General features: G+C 52.7%; 6 protein-coding genes across 6 annotated transcripts; 3 read left to right on the forward strand and 3 right to left on the reverse strand.

Moving 5' to 3' along the window:
• Positions 1-30: 30 nt before the first annotated feature.
• Positions 31-3,266, forward strand: FIBRA_07836 (uncharacterized protein; the record flags this gene model as incomplete). Its single annotated transcript, XM_012329500.1, has 8 exons — positions 31-587; positions 642-757; positions 810-1,246; positions 1,306-1,433; positions 1,486-2,354; positions 2,412-2,899; positions 2,955-3,098; positions 3,153-3,266. The coding sequence occupies 8 exons, from the start codon at positions 31-33 to the stop codon at positions 3,264-3,266; spliced, it is 2,853 nt and encodes a 950-aa protein (XP_012184890.1).
• Positions 3,267-3,677: 411 nt separating this feature from the next.
• On the reverse strand, positions 3,678-5,341 carry FIBRA_07837 (uncharacterized protein; the record flags this gene model as incomplete). The annotated part of the gene is made up of 4 exons (XM_012329501.1): positions 3,678-3,874; positions 3,933-4,339; positions 4,390-4,517; positions 4,565-5,341. 4 exons carry the CDS (start codon positions 5,339-5,341, stop codon positions 3,678-3,680), a joined length of 1,509 nt encoding a protein of 502 aa, XP_012184891.1.
• Positions 5,342-5,744: 403 nt separating this feature from the next.
• Positions 5,745-8,058, forward strand: FIBRA_07838 (uncharacterized protein; the record flags this gene model as incomplete). The annotated part of the gene is made up of 5 exons (XM_012329502.1): positions 5,745-6,203; positions 6,256-6,384; positions 6,440-7,701; positions 7,753-7,785; positions 7,842-8,058. 5 exons carry the CDS (start codon positions 5,745-5,747, stop codon positions 8,056-8,058), a joined length of 2,100 nt encoding a protein of 699 aa, XP_012184892.1.
• Positions 8,059-11,005: 2,947 nt separating this feature from the next.
• Positions 11,006-12,087, forward strand: FIBRA_07839 (uncharacterized protein; the record flags this gene model as incomplete). The annotated part of the gene is made up of 4 exons (XM_012329503.1): positions 11,006-11,395; positions 11,451-11,535; positions 11,587-11,976; positions 12,032-12,087. The coding sequence occupies 4 exons, from the start codon at positions 11,006-11,008 to the stop codon at positions 12,085-12,087; spliced, it is 921 nt and encodes a 306-aa protein (XP_012184893.1).
• A 1,396-nt stretch (positions 12,088-13,483) lies between these two features.
• FIBRA_07840 (uncharacterized protein) lies at positions 13,484-15,732 on the reverse strand (the record flags this gene model as incomplete). The annotated part of the gene is made up of 13 exons (XM_012329504.1): positions 13,484-13,746; positions 13,805-13,926; positions 13,977-14,070; positions 14,124-14,154; positions 14,213-14,285; positions 14,343-14,499; positions 14,553-14,624; positions 14,679-14,765; positions 14,847-15,018; positions 15,113-15,169; positions 15,228-15,251; positions 15,318-15,415; positions 15,561-15,732. 13 exons carry the CDS (start codon positions 15,730-15,732, stop codon positions 13,484-13,486), a joined length of 1,422 nt encoding a protein of 473 aa, XP_012184894.1.
• Positions 15,733-16,256: 524 nt separating this feature from the next.
• On the reverse strand, positions 16,257-19,087 carry FIBRA_07841 (uncharacterized protein; the record flags this gene model as incomplete). The annotated part of the gene is made up of 20 exons (XM_012329505.1): positions 16,257-16,425; positions 16,532-16,597; positions 16,659-16,745; positions 16,806-17,068; positions 17,128-17,168; positions 17,227-17,452; positions 17,508-17,526; positions 17,581-17,630; positions 17,688-17,710; positions 17,783-17,806; positions 17,862-18,076; positions 18,140-18,170; positions 18,238-18,261; positions 18,324-18,381; positions 18,439-18,478; positions 18,531-18,543; positions 18,603-18,614; positions 18,693-18,700; positions 18,768-18,805; positions 18,860-19,087. 20 exons carry the CDS (start codon positions 19,085-19,087, stop codon positions 16,257-16,259), a joined length of 1,635 nt encoding a protein of 544 aa, XP_012184895.1.
• Positions 19,088-20,382: the final 1,295 nt, after the last annotated feature.

Here is a 20,382-nt window from a genome sequence, read left to right on the forward strand (position 1 = left end):
CCGCCGGTGCCGACGTCGCCGTTTGCGGGCATGCAGTCGCCGACGGCGCCGGCGGGCGTGTCGAGCATGATGGGCGCGGCGCCGGACCGGAAGGGTGGCACAGTGGATGGCCTGGGGTTCGGGGCCGCGATGGGCGCGCAGCAGCCGCTCGCTGCGGATGGTGCGGTGCACAAGGCGCAGGGTGCGCTCAACGGCGTGGCGGCGGCGACAGCGGCGGGCGCGCAGGCGGCGCCCCAGCAGAAGACGGGGCTGGACGCGAGCACGCGCATCTCTGAGGTGCCCCTGAAGGACGTGGGCACGCTCATCCCGCCGCTGGGGGAGGACGAGATCGCGAAGGTCAAGGCGTGGATGAAGGTCGAGAAGGAGTACGATGTGCGGCACAAGGCGATGCGCGAGCAGATGCACAAGGAAGTGCTGGCTACGATCGGCAAGCCGCGGGCGTGGTGGGAGAAGGACGCGGTCGTGGACGACGGCCGGGTCGCCCCGCGGCGGAGACCCGAGAAGTTTGCGCTGACGGGGCTGAAGAACAATAAGGACCGTGAGATGCGGGATAGACGCAAGGCTGGGAAGCGAGAGGGGTTCAAGCAGTGAGTGCGACGCGCGGCGTCGATTCTGCGGCGTGCTGAATGCGTGTTTTATAGCCCGAGGAGACTCAAGCCCGAGGACGCGAACCGCCCGGAGCAGCTTGTCCCCATCCGGCTGGAGTTTGATGTTGAACATCAGAAAATGCGAGATGCGTTCGTGTGGAACCTGAATGGTGCGTGTTCGCTCGTCCAAATATACCTCCTCGGTCGCTCACAGCCGCCCAGACCCCGTCGTCACGCCCGAGGTGTTTGCGCAGTCGATCGTCGACGACTACGGGCTGGCGCCCAGCTACCATACAGTCATCACGAAGGCTATCCAGGACCAGCTGAGCGACTTCAAAGCGCACTCGACCACCTTTGGCGAGGACGGCATCGTGGCCGTCTCCCCAGATGGCGACGACGGCGTGCAATGCGGCAGCTTGGACGGCCAGGATGCGGAGTGGTGGGAGGCGTGGCGGGAGAGGGTGCGGTCAGACACCTTCTTAAAGCAAGTCAGCAAACGCCCAGATAATCGGAGCCGAAAACGGCGAAAGGTGGTCAAGGAGGAGGCTATCGAACAGACAGAGCTTGCAGGCTTACCGGGGTCCGAAGTCCCGATGACCGTTGATGAGTTTGAGGAGGAAGACACCTCGTTGCAGGAGGAGATGCGTATCCTTGTGAAGGTGGTTATCTGTGGACGTTTGCACTTTTTCTGTCGAGACTGACTGAGATCTGGTGACAGCTTGATATCATCGTGGGCCCCATGAAGCTCGAGGACCAGTTTGAGTGGAATCTGGATAATGACGATCCCTCTCCCGAGCACTTTGCGGAGATATATGCGCAAGATCTGGGGCTGGGCGGCGAGTTCAAGTATGTCTCCAGCTCGTGTATTTCGGTCTCCTGCTGATTTTTCATCGTCCAGAACGGCGATCGCCCACTCCATCAGGGAGCAGGTTCAAATCTACCAAAAGTCTCTCTTCCTCGTGGGCCATCCGTCAGACGGGTCCGCGGTGCAGGATGACGATCTCCGAATGTCCCTTCTGCCCTCGCTGACCACCGGCGCTCGGGCGATGGATCAAGTCACCGCGTTCACTCCGATCATCAACTATCTGAGTGATAGTGAGATCGAGCGCAATGAGAAGGAACGCGAGAAGGAGCTCAATCGGCGGAGACGAAAGACGACTCGCGGCAGACGCGGCGTCGCCCTGCCTGATCGAGAACCTCCCAAAACGTTCCGCACGCCTGCCATTGGGTTCCCCGAGGTCGACGCAGCCACGCTCAGTCTACTCAATGCCGCAGCGGCGCCAACGTCGCGACGGGCCGCTGCGGCAGCGGCGTCTCTTACTATCGCCAACATGGTTGCCTCTGAAAACGGGACGGTCGTCCTGCCGCCCAGTCAGCCAATGCCTATTACACCTGCCGCATCGACAGCACCGAAGGAGAAGAAGCCCAAGGGTCTGTTCAAGCCCCCATCGTATCCCTCAAGCGTGCTCCGCACGCGCCCGTACCCCGTGCAGTCCACGGTGGCCGACCCTTCTAGCTTCCCTCCGCCTATGGAAAATGACTTGCCCTTGCCATCGAACATTGATAACAAGGGTGCTCGTGTTATGCTGCCATTTAAGAAGGCCAAGGAATTGGAGAGGGAGGCTAAGGAGAAGGAATATGTGGACGGCCAGCATGCGAACATGATTGACGGAGTATGGCATTGTTCCAACTGTGGCTGTCCGGAGAGTATCGCCATCGGTCGCCGAAAGGGCCCCCTGGGAGACAAGTCGCAGTGTGGTACATGTGGTACGTGCATTTTGTCCTGGTGATTTTGACCGCCTTGATGACTCGGCTGGGCTGCAGGTAAATTCTGGCATCGGCATCGCCGACCACGTCCTGTGGAGTACAACTCGAATGCGGAGTACCATATTAATCTGCTCAGAGAAGCGGAGCAAGCCAGGGTCGCCGCGAAGCGGAAGCGTCCCCCGCCTTCGACGGAACAGCCTACGCCGGCGCCTACAGAAGATGCCGATGTTGAGACAGGGACCCCCAGCCGTCCAGATAACGGACTTCGTGTTGAAATCCCCACTGTTTCTAGCATTGGATCAGCGGTCTCGTCTAGAGATCGAGAACGGCCAACGTCTCCAGGTTCCACGACTTCCAGCGCCAGCGAATCCCCCCTCGCGCAGAGGACTGTCAGGTCGAATGGAACTGGACATTCTAAGTCGGCTCCTCCAGATAATGGCCCCCAAGACGCAGAGGCCGATAATACCCCAACTGGAACTGCCCCGCCCTTGGCATCACCACAACCACCTCGTCCATCAGCGCCTCCTCCATATACGTATCAATCTGTGAGCTCTGCGATCCACTCGGCTTCTGCTGGATTCTGATACAGGCTCCTTGCAGCTGCCCATCCCTGCATGGTTGAGAGAGGCGATGATCGAGTTGCAAACCAAATACCCCCACGACCTGTTCGAAGTCACCATCCGCAGAGCAAATCCACAGGCGAACCCCGAATGGCGCCTGAAGTGCTTGGATTGCCCAGGAAAAGTAGGTATTAATTCCAGTGGCGGTCGTACGGATTCTCATCCCGCATACCTGCAGCTTTACACACCAGGCCCCGGCGAGACGTTGCAGAACTACGAGGTGCATCTGAGGAACCGTCAGCACCGACAGAAAGTGAACGCGCGCATCGGTTTGCCGACGGCGACGGCGTGATGGCGCTTGTAATCTGACTTACTACCCTTACTTATTATATGTTTTTGCCGCTGTCCGAATCTTATTTCTGTTGTCTTGTTGTATTGTCACGCAAAATCGTATCTCATCAGATCAATGAATACCCGCTCTATTGAAATGTCTGAGGTCATTTAGCGGGGACGTCGCATCGCGATCTAACCCACCTCATGAACATACCATGACTTAAAGCTGTCAGATTTCATTGCTTACTGCCAGTCAGTCCACGGACATGCGCGTGCGCAGTCTCAAAAATGTTATAAACAATACAAAACGTCATCGTAGAAGTACAAAACTAAAAGTCCTCGTTTGCACGAGCTTGTTCAATGTGGATGTGAGAAGGTATCATAGTGTGCGGTATAGGTCCGAGATGCGCATGCGGAAAAACCGCGAAACTTACTTTGCCCTTCCGCTTCCGGTCAATTTATGCTTCTCTGGCGCCCGCTTCCGCTGCATCTTGTCGCAATATTCAACCCAGGCGTACCACGCGCCACCGGCGAGTGTGACGCAGATACCGAACGCGTTCATCGGGGTGATGGTCAAGTGGAATAGCGCGACCGCGCAAAGAATTGTCAAGGCTTGCTTGACGTTAGCTTCAGATGCCCCAAGTCAGCTTGAATTTGTGGTGGTAAAGACCGACGACGGACGCACCAGCGACGGTCATATTCAGTGCGCCTACGCGCTTGTTAGCACTGAGGCTGATTACATTGAGTCCAAATGCTATCACGCCATTACCAAGAAGGACGAGTACATGCGACCACTCTACGACCCCGCTGGGTGCGAATGATTGTCGTGCGCGGGACAACTCTCCAGAGGAATACGCATAGAGCATACATAGTACGCACGCTAATGGAGACGTGCGCGTAAGCAGATCCAGAGGATGCAGGGACATGCGCGGCGGGACAGGCAGAAGGTGTATAACCTTATGGTTGGAAGCGGAAGTCAACGGTGGTGTAGATTGCAGGACGTTGGTGTAGATCGTTTTGAGAGCAGCGAGAAATGTGCCAAGTAATGTGAGGAGCAGACCCCACCAAGTGAAGTAATAATCACCGTAAGTCCTAAAGATGACGTTCAATCAAGACATGCTGTGTGAATGTTGTATACTCACGCGAGAGCTACGCCAGCCATGACGGGGAGGAGGGACGCGATCTTGAGCGTGCTGAATCGCGCATTAAACATTATCATAGACAGCACAGTGGTAAAGATTGGGGTCGCAGCGCGTACGACCTGATGAAACTGCGCGCACGATCAGACCAGATCCTCCTTCTCGCGTAAAAACGCACCGGAATGGTGACCATCTGCAGGGAGACATTGCTAACGGCAATGTTAACAGCATATAGCACGCTAAAAGAAGCGAGCGCGCCGTGCTGTCGCGAGGTCAAGGATGTAGGCACATATACTCCGCGCAATTGCAGGATCCATCCGCCGATACTCCCGCAAAGCGCGTGGAGAGCAGTTAGAGTGTAGGGAAACGGGAATTGTACGAGAACGAATTTGTTATACAAGGTTAGGCCAAGATTGAATGCGAAGTAGAGTATGAGCCAGGACGCCTGCGTGTTAAGACACGAAGGCGTGACCGCGGCTAGAGTAGTACGTTTGCGTCTGCTGAGACGCTTCGAGCGCTCAGATGCATGTGGGGATATAACAGGGAGCGAGGGAGAGGCCAGACCGGAATCGGAGAGGGTAGGAGAGAGAGGCGTTGTGGGATCGCTGATACCAGTGCCGGTGTTAATACGCAGAAACACAGGTCTTAAACGTGGGGAAGAAGCTGGCTGGGATTCTCGCTGGTACTGCTCCCGCTCCCGCTGGTAATAAACCTCGTGTGTCTCCAAGTCGGATGAGACAAGCAGCGGTGAGAGACCATCGTGGTTCAACAGCAATCCACCGTGAATGGGAGTGTCGTCGTGGATCTGAACGCCGAAGGTCTGCCATTGATGAGAAAGGTAGCCCGGCGAGTTAAAGAATGAGAATGGATCTCCTGGTGTATTAGGGCTTTTTGGATGTTGATACACTGGTCGACTGTGAGCACCGACGTCGAGATTGAGGTGCGCAGGCCGCATGTTCGGTCTATGGGGAAATGACAGACGAGGGTGAGAGTAGAGAACCAGGCTATAGATACAGCTGCGATACGAGTTGACTCTGTGGCCCTTGGACGGACCTGCTCGTCGTTGGTGGCAGCGTTGAGCGCGACTGTATCGCACTCGAGCGGTGCGAACGTCGCCCGACACCACGTGACCAGATCTCACTCGAAACGCCCTATTCAGTTTCCGTGTTTTGTTCTTAAGATTCTCTTCCGTCCCTTTGCCTTGCAGCTGGACCTAGCCTTGGTCTCGACCTCTCCTGCCGTGTTTTTCGCGTGCCCGAGCTGGAATATAGCTGCCCTTCTAGCCGAGAAGCAGTTGATACCCACATACACGCGTATCGACCCCACCGCACGGCGGATATACCATCCCTGGAGTTCTAATGTCGTCTTCTCGTGCATTGAGCGTAGGACCGAACACCTCTAACCCAACATTTCCAAAAGGTCCTACTCAGAAACGGATTCTTACTGACACTGAGGACGCGGGGGAACAGGACAGAGGTTCGAAGCGAAGCAAGAGGGGTTGCGACGACGCTGAAGGCGACAAGGCGCCTCATCCGAAAGACAGGGAGAAAAGAAAACGACGTAGGAAAAATAGACAAAACCAGCCCAAACAACTGTCTGAGATATCTGTTGACACCCACGGGCGATCTGCTGCAGCTGAAGAGCAGGTCGCATCTGGATCGGGTCCCTCTCGACTGCACAGTCCATCTATGGATAACGATGCTTCAACAGCTCTGAACCACGATCTTGTGGATTCTCACAGCCGTCAACCGTCTGTGGGGCTTTCCTCAACGACAATGGGGACGCAGAGTCCGGATTCTCGATCCACATCTGTCTTAGTGAGTGGCCCTAATGTTCATGTATTTGTGTCTGATGTTATACGACCTCCAGGAGATAGCTGGTTCAACGAAGGGAAAAGCGAAGATGTCAGTTGACGCATTTGAACACGATGAGCAGCAACCCAGTTCTGCAGCTACTTCGGTGGATGCCGTTCAATCACAGCTCGTCGAGAAGACAACAGTGCGTCTAGTTTGAAGCTATAGACATTAACGCATTGTTGACTATTATTTTGCAGCTAGTCGACAGACATACTACCCTCCTTTCGACCTTACAACAATCGCTTACCTGTCAGATTTGTCTGGATTTGATGCATAAACCATATGCGTTAGCGCCTTGTGGCCACACGGCTTGTCATGGATGCCTGGTCTCATGGTTCAGCGCTCCTCCTCCCGACATCCCCCCTGCGGAGATGCTTCCTTCGTACCTGCGCAAGAAAACTTGCCCTCATTGTCGTGCAGTTGTCTCTGAGCGTCCAGTAGAGGTTTGGGCTGTGAAGGAGATGGTGAGTGTGCTTGTAAAGAGTGGATTAGCCAATCCTCCAATCAATGCTCCCAACCTGGCATCCGACACACTCAGTGGGGATCCGTGGGTGGGTATATTCCGAAAGGCAATTGTGCCGTCAGCGGATCTTCCACGCTTTGCCGATCCTGCGATGATGCAGGACATACTTGGGATTCAAGATGCGGAAGATGGTGGCATCTACCGCTGCATTGACTGTATGTATGAAATATGGGATGGCGTGTGTTCATCGTGTGGCCGCTTGTACCCTGGTCACGCCCATGCTCCCCATGCTCATCTCGACCCCGATGAGGGTGATATTGAGCCCCCACCTGACTGGGACGAGGACGATGAAGAGGCCAACGATGATTGGATCGGTATGGGGCCGCTTGGAGGTCTCTTGTGGGATTGGCATGGGGGTGCCAATGACACCGATGTTGAGAGCGATGGAAGTGTCCACGACAGCGAGAACGACTCAACTAGCGTGGAAATCCGTAGGCGCCATGGGCGACGGCGCTATTCACCAGTGCATGAAGCTGTCGAGGAGCACGAGCGGCATCACAGCGGCGAGGAATATGATGAAGAGTACGAGAGCAGCTTCATCGATGACGAGGATGACCACGGAGTCGCGCATGTGTCAAATATGCCAATCCCGGACCCTCGAGACCCTCTGTTTCCTGTTCATGAAGAGAGCGACTCCGACGATAGTGAAGCCGAATTCCCGGTCAGGCGGCTGTCACGTCGAGCAGATCGACCGACTCAACGACACTATTCGTCGGAAGAGCATGAGGGTACTGGGGAAGACCCTGTTCTGCGCAGATCCGGTTCCACTTCGAGGCATTCCTATAGCAGGCCCCATGTTTCCATTAGACGCTTTTTGACACCATCAGACGATGAGCATGCCGTGCAGTCGCAAAGGCGGCGTCGCCCAAACGTAATCCACTCGGATGACCCGAGCGATGAGGAAAATATACGTTATTCTGATGGCCATGGTGAAAGGTTCGTTTTCATTTCGCGAGTGTGAGGTAATGAGCCTTACCCGTACCACAGCGATCTAGCAGCGATGGTGGCGGCTCGCGAGTAGTAAGTTCGAGTGTGCCTTCTGGAATCGCTCACGACTGACATAATAACTTTCGCAGTGAAATGTACGGCGACGACGGATCAGTCCAGCGGGGCACTTGGTTCGAGCATGATGACGTTGACGCGGACGAGCTGTACGATGATTATGCCGAGGAAAGGAATGATGTATTCAGTGTGAGAGATGGCGATGACGGGCATGATGAACAGGATGGCCTGAGCGCATGGGCGGAATATGGATCTCCCGAGTATGATGATGACTTTGAAGGGGAATACTAGATAATTATGACTTGCTCATGCATTCCACATGCATAATATTATAATCTGTATTATTTTGGCAGTAGTTTACATATATATACTCTACCCCTACTACATATATTTCGAGTCGTCGAATATGGTCTCTGTCAATGCATACAGGTTCTGATTGTTGATTTTTCGGAACATGAGGTGGAGATCAGCTTGGAGAGTGCATGAAAATTCACCCCATTTATGTCGTTCAATGACATAGCGGATAAGTGATCGATGCGATCATCACGCCGTGCGCACCTTCAAAACTGAAGGCGCGATTGAAGATGATTGAAAGTCTTACGCACTGTTCTCCAACAATGGTTCTCCCGTACGCGGCCAAGGAGGTATCGAATATCGGCCATTCAATGCTCATCGGCTCGTTGTGTTTGAGGGGTGAATAACATGAGTTGTGCTCATCAATACACTCTTACGGTTGGCAGGCGAAGTCTGCATGGCAAATATGTCTATGCGACCTTGCTTTCCAGGTGTGCGATGATGTTGGCACTTCGCGAATAGTTGATCTGTGTAAAACAACTGGTGAAAAGGGGCGCAGATAATTACTGAAGAGAAAGTAACCGTGTGCGGAAGTGCGACAAGCGGACCCGGAGAGATGTCGCCCAACCTGGACGACGAGCGCTATGTTGTAGATTTTGATTAAGCAGTGCAAGCCGGGATAGATTCATGGCAGGACCATTGACGAAGACTCACGCTTTCATCAACCTGGAACACAGACCAGAATGTTAGGATGCTACTCTTGCGGAATGCATGGACAATAGAGGCGTACGGACGAACAGCAATACACGCTGAACATTGCAGCTGGAGGGCACAAGGGTTGCACAAACTACACCGACAAGCTCTTAAGCGAGGGCTGCCGCCCTATGGGATCAGAGATACTGGAACAATGAAGATCCCTAACGGCAACAAAACTGCATACGTACTGGATTACAAAGTCCCGATGGGATGGGGCGCCGTACAGCAACCCGCATCGCGGGGTGTTTTTTGCCACATTTCGGCAGCAACTGTTGTGCGTGCTTGATGCAAATGGCCGAAAAAAACATGATGCGCATTGTGCGCGGCAATTTGTCAAGAACCAGCAGACGAGCAGCTGTCTGTCCGTGCACAGGCCAGCCTGAGCGATCGAAGGGCAAGTCCGAATCAGATACGGCGACTTGAAAATGCTTGGATAACACACCTAGTGGTCTACTATCTACAGTCGGTGTACGGTCATGTCCGGTAATTAGGAGTTCACTAGACTTGGAGGACCTTCCCAATATTGCCTATCGATAGCCGAAGCTATGGCTACCACAGACGTAAGCCAATTGTCATATATGCGAGGCGTCCCTCAGTGGGGTGCAGACCCGCGTTTCCCGCCCCACCCTCAAGGACTGCATCTGTAAAAGATAACGGCGCGTGCCTCTGCAGATAAATACCTTGTATTTTGGTCGCTATTCACTGAAGACATTACCTCATAGGCACAGAAGACTTCTGTCCGGGCCGGGCTCTATCGCGCTCATGGCTAGGAGTTAATAGCTCACCAGCCCGCTCTGATGGAAGGATGCGGGGTTCACAGCGGATGGCGCGACGGAGATATGTTGGAAGAGAGCAGAGTCAGACCGTTCCAACCTGAACTTGAAAGACGGCCATACCGGGCAACTGCTCGCGATCATCGGAGCCCAAATTCCACTAATGAAGATGTGATCGGAGCTGAATTTGCTTGTTGTTACTGATTCTCATCATCCCTGTACCTAATTGTCTGTTCTGCAAGTCGTATTTTCTCTTCGCCCATTCTTCGCGAATGACACTCAATCAGTCGACACCGCCAACTCTGAAAAAATAGATGATTTTCTGGACGTAACCATGGCGCAGCCTGACATGTCTGCCGGCCGGGTGTCGCGTAAATCCGTGAAGGGGCATATAACCTGCACATGCCCCACAAACGAATTGCCGTCAATTCTCGCGTTGTCGGTCTATCAATGGCACAAATTCCGGCTAGTGCTTAAGTGTACGTAGCCCCAATCTCCAGACAGGTCCAGAGCTCGATAGATTTGGCTGGCCCACAACCCTCATCCTTCTACCTACTCATGGTATCGGGCGGGCTCGATCAACTACTCTTACGTTTCTTCATTCAGAACTGCAAAGAGCGTCTCGGAGATCTCCAAACCTATCCCGGACGGAGACCCGATTAGTAAACTGCGCACCGTTACACGATGGTATCTCTTTAACTAAAGTCGTCAATGCACTTGTCCTAATAAGCCATAAGATTTCACAATGAAGCCTCTAGGGTGCAGGCCGTCAACTGCGCAAGTCGAGATCTCTCTATCTAGTGGCCTCTCTATCTCTAGACGACCCACATGTTATTGCTGTCGGTCCCTCGCGCTTCCCATGTACGTATATCTATCGTTCGCTCTCCAGCAATAAGGGATGACATTGCAGGCTTCGCGCCATCCATGCTAGATATGACTTTTATGGGATCGCAGATCCATGGCATCATTGCGTTTGGCATACTATACAGCGTAATCTCGTGAATATAGCCGCCGTAAAGTCTCGCATGCATCCTCCGAGCTCACGAGCGTCTAGAGACGACCGCCGCCTCACTGTCTGCAGCCGCGTGCCGCCGCAACATGTGCAGCTAGACCGCAACAGTTCTTCACAGGCAAGCGTCTGACCACTACAGCATCACCTTCGACCACAGAGTGTTTGGTTAGTGCACGATACTATCCCGCCGGACAGCCTGTATCCTGCGCAATGCGCTGACTCGGCCCACACGCGATCTGCACGATGCACACCTCCACGTCTTTAATAGACGCGCAATGCAAGCCTTTGCGCATACATATAAACACTCCACACCTCCAATCCCAAGCTCCTTACATCTCCATCGTCTGTCGATACTCATACCACACCGCTTATTGTCTACTTTCAATCCCGTTTCTTCTACATAATGCGCGCATCTAGACCAACACTCTCAACACAGGCCGCCTGTGCGCCACAACTCTCCGACGATGAGCGACACCACATCTTCTCGCAACTCCCTGCTTGTACCAAGGTTCTCTCCATCGCATCTGCCAGAATCTACCATGCCCCGTTCGGGGCGCGCGAAGATGCATGGCGGGATACGGGTCTGAGAGGAATGCTCGTCTTTGGTCGGAATCGACTCGTCGTGAACACCGATCGTGGGCTCGGTGTCGGCCCCGCAGCAAGCCTTGAACACATGTACTGGCTCAGGTTGATTGATATGCAGCCGGGGAAGGGCGTCGTATGGCTACACCAGATCCCAGACGACTTTCAATACCGCCTCGACAAGCCGTTCTTCCATATCTTCCCGGGGAAAGTGCGTCACATGGCGATCGACGGCATTGGCACTAGTAACTGACCCCCCTCTGCAGACAAGGATGTTTGGCCTCCGCTTCGAGAGCGACGTAGAGGCGGACACGTTCTACAAGAGGGTCACAAGTCAGCTGCACACCCCCGGTAGGCACTGATGCCTTCTCGCTGCGTTACAACGTTCCTGACTCTCCGCAGTGCACATGCCCCGGAAGATCAAGAGATCTAGCACGCAGGCACAAGCGCAGACGCAGCCGAAAAATGCATCTCCGCCTGTGTCTCCGCCACTACCTCCGACTGTCACTCTTGCTTCGCATCGTGTCGATCCCTCTATGATCTCGTCTCCGGCCCCAGGGACATTCGTTCACCTCGCGCATGTCGGGTACAATGAGAAGGGTCATCTTGAGGTCTCGGAGAGCCTCGAACCGGGCTGGTCAATCATCATGCAGGAGTTGCAGGGACTGGGTATTGCGCTCGACAAACTCAAGGGGCATGGCGTGAGCGAGGACCTGGTGAAGAAGAACAAGGATTTCGTCGAGGGTTTCGTCAAAGGTGCCGAGGCATGTGCAGCTCAGAACGCGGAACAAGGTAGGTTGTCGTGCACTTTCTTCGCCGTCCCGGGGCTGATTGAAGTCTGGCGCAGGTGGCGAGAAGAAACGCAGGTCGCCTCATCGGAAGCCGGTCACATTGACTCCGTGATTTCCTTCTCGCGAGCATTGCTTCCATCATGAAACCTAGCCATCATTCACAGCCCTTGATTTCTCGATTTGAAGTGCTTCTGCTCTTGACTTATTCCCATTTTCGTCTTCTCTCTTTTACTCAGATGACATATAGTCACTGTACATTCATTGTCAGCGGGGTTTTCTGGTCGGGCTTCTATGTCGATTCTTGTATGTTGTTATGCATGCATCTTCTACCCTGCACTCGCACCGCTGAATTTTTGACCCGGACTCGGACTGTTTCTCACATAGTATACCTGTTACCCAGTAACTTACCGCTAGATACCCCGCATATGTGCCACTATGCCACTCTTAATGATGACATGCCGTGCCTCCCCTTAACGATTATGAACTGTAAACAATGGGTCACATTTGAGCACGGTGGTTATAATATATAAAGTCGCGTATTGGTTCTGGATAGGCACATCTCGGGGACCGTGCGCAATACGGAGCTCACGACAGTAAAAACTCTGTCGTTGAATGACGACTTGACGCATGCATCAAGGTCATGGTCCGAACTCGAGCATCCTGTAGCTGCCCGTTACGTGCACGTCCTCGTAAGGAAAAACAAGCCAGTCAACCACATCCCACCGTCAAACCCTGCAGCCCCAAAAATCCGTGTACACCACAACCGGCTTTGCAGAGAACCGGTAGACCTGATCTACGTCCCATCAAAAAGGGAACATCAACACGAGCTCTTGAACGCCGGGAAAGAAGATGTGCGGGGCCCTTGCAGCGTGTACTGCGGACCACAGGGCACATGGATCGCATACTGCATCTTTCGCAATCCACCAACCGTAACTTCGTCTCTGGGTCAAAGGGTACGGGGAGATGTGTGACTGCGGAGACATCTCCGCCACGAAGGCTACAACTCGTGTTCCCGCCAAGAAGATAATGGTTCCAGAGACGTGCCTCGGTAATGGCCATGGACCATTGAACGCTGTGTCGCGGCTATGACGCTTGGAAGGACCCGCCGTGTCCCCATGACCAAGCCATCTGTGATGTCGAAGCCGATGCACACCACCGCCGAAATTCGAATGGGTGAAGAGGAATCTCTATCGGCATTATTTATACACAAAGATAAGCTCGTACGTTACCGATTCTCCTAGTCAGCTGCATTCCCCAGTCTCCGACGACAGCCCGATCCTATACGATCACGATCGCAGATCACCACTGCCAATTACGCCCCCATGACCCACCAGCCATCACCAGGACCCAGAGGTGAGGGTCCGAGGAGTTGAGGGCACACTCAGAATCGGCTTAGATCGCGGCCAAAGATCCAGTTCATGAACCTGTGCGCCCCACCTCATCAGTAAGCGCAGTCCATGAGGGCACGACAAGGTCGCGCGATAACGGCGAAATAGAACGAACGAAACTCACCAGTACACCGGTACGAGAATCTTATTCTTCACACTCAACGTCATCGTGAAGTACGCCGACCGCCAGAGAAGCCATGCGAGACGCCCCGTCTCCTTCGTCTTCGGGCCTGACTCGGCATGCGTGCGATCATATACTGCCTGCCAGTCACCGAGGTACGCCAGGCTGCCGGCGTTATGGAAATGGAATGGCACAATAGCGGGCTTGTCACGCGCAATTAGATTGAGCTTCTTGCGGAGATACCTGGCCTTCTGATTTGCAACTGACACGGAGGACAAGTATAACAATTAGTGAATGGGTGAAGAAGGGGGTGAACGTACCTTGAGCAGTAGCGGGCAGCGGGTTGTCCTTGATTATCGCTGCGTCGCCGACGGCCCAAACATCGGGATCAGGCTTGCCCGTATCCTTCATCACGACGTTCAGGTGTTCGTCTGTGATCAGGCTAAAAACCCTGATGAGTATCTACAGCGCAGTAGAATTGAAACTATAGACCTAGCAGTCCTGGTATCCTTCTCTGCTTCGGTGATGCTTTGGATTAGAGGATTTGGCGCCAGACCCGTACTCCAGACCAGCAGACCAAAGTACACTCAAGGGAGAAAAAATTCAGCATTCAATCATACATGATTATAGGCGATATACCTTCTCCCTGTTCTTTCACGTACATCTTACCCTATGACGTTAACACGATTAGATACAGCCTTTATAGAAGATGTTGAATATTCACTCACCGCCTCAACGCGCTCGACATGATGTTGCGTCAAAATACGGATACCTTCGCGTGTAAATTTCTTTGTCGCCCATCTAGATCATAATTCTATTAGCGTGTCTCGATTGTCTGTGTCCAGGAAGAGGGCATACTCCTGCAACCCGACATCGAATGAGCCCAAAATGTGTGGCGCGACATCATATAATGATATTCTTGCCAGCCGTGCCAGGCTCGGATAATGACGTTTCACCTCTGTGTGTAATAGGTCGTGCAGCTCCGCAGCGAACTCAACGCCCGTCGGCCCTCCACCTGTTGGCTACCTGTAAATTTGATGGCTCGAAGTCGTGGGATATCTCACGTACCAACGATACAAAAGTGCAAGAGCTTCCTTCTATCGTCGTCCGTGATAGTCGGTTGATTAGCCTGCTCGAAACCTAGCATCAATCGTAATGTGAAGTTGTCACAAGAGAGGTAATGGGCGCGCATACATTCGATAATCCTAGATCGAATGGCCCTCGCGTCCCGGATATCTTTGAGGAAATGGCCGTGCTCCTTCACACCGGGAACATTGAACGCTATTCATATGGATAATGTAATGATGATGTCGAGAAAACGCTAATCACTTTCGGCATATGAAGAGGATCTGGAAGACGTACTTCGATTGTATGCACCCACTGAGATGACAAGTCGATCATACCTCAGGGTGAATTTCTCGGTAGCAGGAGATCCTTCACCCGGTGGAGAATGTACAATAGTAGAAGGATCAGCATTGGGAGAAGGGGACGGAGTAGCGCCTGGATGGAAGGACAGCGGTGGGGTCGCGGGCATCTACAGAGGGCCGAATTAGAATCATCGTGTAGACGATGGAATAAATTTCGTATCGTAGAGAACATTGTGGTGCGAATGCAGGCACTGTACTTACACATGTGAGAGTTTTATGCTTGAAATCAATCGAGTCGCACCAAGCCTGATATGCATGCTATGAAATGATGAGAAGGTACATGACGACAGCAGGATAAAATATGAAAGGGACCAACCACTTGCGGAGTATAACGCCTCACCTGTCCCCAAGAGCACGTAGGGCATTAGCGTCATGAGCATTGTAAGACTATTGATCACGGGCTCACGGGTTCCACAGCAGAGCGGAACTCGAGCGTGCCAACGGCACAACTCGCGAGCAGAGGAGTGAAGTTGAAGTAATTTGTCGGGGAAACTACCGTGACATCTGTGGAAAAGAGGCGTCAACGATTCAGTCACTGCTGCGTCAAATTTCCAAGATGAAAGTAGAACAAATGGTAACGTTAGCTGGCCCGTTAACGCGGCACTCAATAGTATACGCAGCATAATATACGAGGAAAGTGAATACTCACTCCAGCGCTTCTTGTCAATACTTCTAAGGAGTTCATACCCTCCCCATCCAGACCCCAGGATGACGAGATGCTGCTCCTGTCGGATAGCGGATGCGCCAAAGTTGCGCGTGCCAAAGACAGGGCTGACTGTACCCCTCTTGCAAGCGACCACGAGCGCTTGGGCGCGCAACATTTCTAAGGAGTGGAGATATGGCCCCCAACTCAAAGAGTCAAGCAAGGGAAATATGCTTCTCGCAAGTTTAATTACAGAGAGGGGATTAGCTGGTTGTGTACAGTGAACGGCTCAAGGACTGAAAGCGCAATAGCCCGGGGAGTGTGGGCAGGTATACAAGATATCTGTGCGAAGAGTGGGGACGAAGGTCTTCGAGTGGGTCGCAAGACGTCATCGGCGAAACACGGAAAGCCTGCGATGACGGCGGCGGGTCGTTACTTTCATCCTGCTGCTAGCCAGTCGGGTCGCAGTGGCCGCGATGAGACGAGAGACATACGGGACGAGCAGCGCTTCGGAACAAAGAGGATGCAGCCACCAGCGCGCGCCCCTCGGCGCGGTGCCCACTTTCTTGGGTCTCCGAGCTTCAGGTCTCGGCTCATTTTACTGATACAAACACTCACATCCATTTTCTATTTTACACTGACAATGCATACACCTTACTTCGGAATTACAGTACGCCCGTGGAAGCCCGGTCTTCCTCATTTTCACACCATAAACACATAGCGCGGGTCATTATCCCATATCTCCGGGTCGTCGCTCAGCTGATTCTTCTCGTCCTCCGTCAGTGTCGCGAGCTTTTCTTTGTTCCTCGTATTCATCCAGGACAGCCGTATGCGCAGGACAATTGTTGCGAGCGTCGACAGGAACATGCACCTATCGCAAAATGCGTTGCGTCGGAACAATCAACACATTAGCACGTCGGAGGAAGCAAAGCGTTAACATATTATCTCGGGACATTAAGGAGGGCTGAGGTGCGCACCCCGCGGCAATGGCATGGCCCTTGCGGTAGTCATCGTACGAGTCGAAGTAGATTTGCGGCGAGGCGCTATCGGGAGTGGTGTCATGAGCCGGCTCTGTATCGAACACGCCCAGCAGCCGCTACTCACATGGAGATGCAGTTCGCGATCGACACGATGAAAGCAGTGCCCACGCCGCGCTTCGACGTTGGCGAGAACACGTTCGCAGCCCAGCTCCTACATACCGCGACATCAGACTCGGGATATCCCATCTCCAATGACACTGCTACTACTTACATCACCAGAGGGAACAGGCTAAAATTCCCGCCCACGACGAGGAAGAGCGCAAAATATCCTGCGCCAACGCTCTTCTGCACGCTCGTCGCGAGGATGACATATCCCGTGAAGGACGTTAGCATTGACCCGACAACGTGCCAGCCTCGATCCCGCGTTCGGTCACTGTGCCACGCCTGAAAGATGACCAGGAACCACCCAACAGCATACGGTGCGACAGTCATTCCCTGTGCGTTAATGTCTGAGTATCCGAGCTCATCGATCAGCTGCACCAATGCTACTTAGTTGAGGGCCTCACAAACTAGGTACAGATCATGAGGCGTACCGTGGGCAGGAAATATGTGATCGTCGCTGTGCCAATATTAACTAACACCATCATGTCAGTGATTCATACTATGCCAGACAGTAACATGAATCATCTCACACCCCGCATAAATAACGACCAGTAACCACGCATTGACATCATTCACGATAGCCTTGAAGCCCTGCCACCCATTCATGCCGCCATGGGACGTCGGCTTCTGGTCGCGATTCATACGCGCCTGCGCAATCGCTTTCTCGCGTGGCGTCAAGAATGTAGCGGAGAATGGGAATGATGGTAAGAAGAACAGGATAAGGGACGCGATCACAATCGTGGGGATCGCCTCGATCTGTAAAACGTTGGTGTTTTAGCAGTAAATCGAGACACATAGGTGATAGGCTCACGAGGAACAAAAATTGCCAGCTAAGTGCATGCGCTATTCGTTAGGTAACAGTAGCGGGGCATACTGGCACGTACCCTTGAAGCAGAGACGTGTGTGCACGAACCAAGCCGAAGGCGATAAGTCCCTGAAGCGTTCAGATGAGCTCGCGCAAAATGGCCTCTATATGACTTTCACAACTCACACTGACAGCGCCAGGATACGTCCCTGTCATGCACATACTATACAATGAAGAATGAGTCATTGTGACCCTGGATAATAACAACGCTTCTTCCCTACCTGATGCGCATGGCAAGCTCGTGTCTAAAGGTTACATGTCAAAGCACTTCCATGATGGGAGCAGTAAAATCACGCAGACCTCTTATACCAAAATGACAGGTAGTACACCATGCCTGCGTAGTACCCTGCCTCACCAATTCCCAGAAGAACTCTACACCAAACGGTTTTCCTATCAGTGAGGGTGAATTGAAGTGATGAACATGTACGCGCCGTAAGACGAGTAATCCAGCATAGCCTTTGCCGTAAACATACGACAGCGAGGAGACACCCCAGAATGTCAAAGACATGAAGAAGCTAATCATGTCGCATGTCAGATCAGGAAAAGACATGGAACAGGCCTGATCATGAAATACTAACAAGCGATTTGCTCCGATACGTCGCTGGAGGACTGTATACATATGGGAGGCAAGATTCGTACCCTCAGGGAAAGTAGCGCATATATGCAGTGTACACACCATTCGCTGGCATCTCTAAAAGACCTAAAGCACAGGAGTTTAGTTTACTATAAGACACTGCTAGCATGTGAAGGGAATCGACTGACAATAGCCAACATAAAATACACTAAGTGCAAGTGTCCATTTATTGTTGTCGGTCACTCCCTGCAGTGTACGTAGTTCAAATTGGGACTACTGCGGCGGAATCAACATAGAACTTACATAATTTTCATTGAACGCATCTATAACGTGCACATTGCCACTTGAGCATACGTATTAGTAGGTTCCAAATCGTCCGCGCTACGAGCGCTTACATGTTCGTCCGATCTACGGCGTGTCAAGTCATCAACATCCAGGAAGGTCTTATGAATTAGATAACGACGTACCAAACTGATTGACTGTAAGCATTGGCATATGAGTGAACATCGGCAAGTCAGTTATCATGTGCTCCGACAGTTTCGAGCATAATCACACACAAAGATAACTATCGTATTTGATCATCAGCAAGAAAAACGAAGGCATGGTATACGACTCGCCTCAAAATGACCAACGTCAAGACTCGCATGTCTATTTTCTTCCGCACAGCTCTCTGCGAGTGCGGCTTAAATCCTCACGCCGATCTTGATGAACCAACACTACACACCTCTTCTTCCTCGGTGTACACTACCGAGTCTGCATCGTTATGTACCGCCTCCGCGAGCTGTGCATCCAGAGGAGAGAAGAAGTGTCCCTTGGACGGTCGCTCACCAATCTGGGATTGGTAAAAGGTCCCGTCTGCGTTAGGATTCATCTCATCCGGCACATCCTTCTCTGGATCCAGCGATGAGAGGGCATTGACGAATTCTGCGTGCGCAGGATCGGGCTCAGCCATGACGATCCGGTCTCAGGTTCAGACACCCTGAAGAACAGTCTTGCTCTTGCACGGCTTGCGGGGAGAGACGATCGGACGATAGACAGGAGCACGGACCCAAAGACAAAGAGCTCCATTGATGTGGCTCGTGAGCGCATATTAATATCCCCACGAAGGTTTTCACGAAGTACATGGGGCGCCGCCTTCTTCTCGGCTAGCCTCAGCACGGGGTGGACTTAGATCGTCAGTTTGTGGGGAGCGCTTGCCATAACTGCCGTTCGGAGAGCCTAGAGGTACATAGAGTCCGGATCAGAAAGATCATGGGGTAGGCGAACACTAGACGCACGTAGTAAAAGACTACGCGCCGAGGTGTTCAGCTGGACGTGTCGGGATCAAAGGAGAAAGGACGATGGACACCACATGTATCGATCGATCATATCCGAGTCCGCGAGGTTTCCCTAGACTCGTCGCGACTCGGACATGCGCAATCTCGGCGGTGAATGAGCGATACAGTGGAGCAAGGTCTTTAAAGGCGAACACTAAAAATACTACCGAGTACTTTAAGAGGTAGGCCTTCCGGCCTCTCCATCTATAAATACGAAGAGTCTGCCTCTTGACATGACGCTTCTGTTACCTGTATGCAGGCCGCTTCCCTGTCGAATCTCTTCCGTAACGAGCCTTTCAGTTGATCAAGCACCCTGAAACGTGCACGACCCTGCACATGAAGGAAACAAGTCCAAATTTCACTGATCATCCAACTGATAGCCCCAGACGAATGCAAAAGTCACCTTCGCCTCCCTCCGGACCTTCCGCCCATACTATCCCCCGAAGGCCGACTTGTAAGGCATAGCATCGCGTTAAAATAAGGAGACATTGGCATCATATGATTGAGGTGTATTTCCACACCATTGCATGCTCTAAGCTGCTGGCTTAGTCTTGACCAGAATCCTTCCAAAGCTCGCGGTCATGTAACGATATCTTAGAATTTTCAACAAGTTGGATTGGACGTGTCAATTTATTGAGGCCAGACCGTATTAAGAACCACAGCTGTCGTGTGTCGACTCTCAAGAAGTATAAGAAATCCCCGCGGAAAGGCTGAACAAGAGTAGAGCAAAATTCTGTAACCGATCGAGTTAAGCACCGTGCAATTTCGCAACGACGCCGCGTTATGACACGCGTGCTGGACACGTCTGCCACAAAGGCCCGGGGTTGTTGAGACAACTGCATCACCGTGCCACTACTGAATCTCAGGCAGGCACCTTTCACTTTCATCCAACTGTTCATCGTGATGTCTGTCAACAACCCCCCCCCCCCGG

Source organism: Fibroporia radiculosa (assembly GCF_000313525.1).
Source record: "Fibroporia radiculosa TFFH 294 genomic supercontigs, scaffold17084, whole genome shotgun sequence".
NCBI classification, from domain to species: domain Eukaryota; kingdom Fungi; phylum Basidiomycota; class Agaricomycetes; order Polyporales; family Fibroporiaceae; genus Fibroporia; species Fibroporia radiculosa.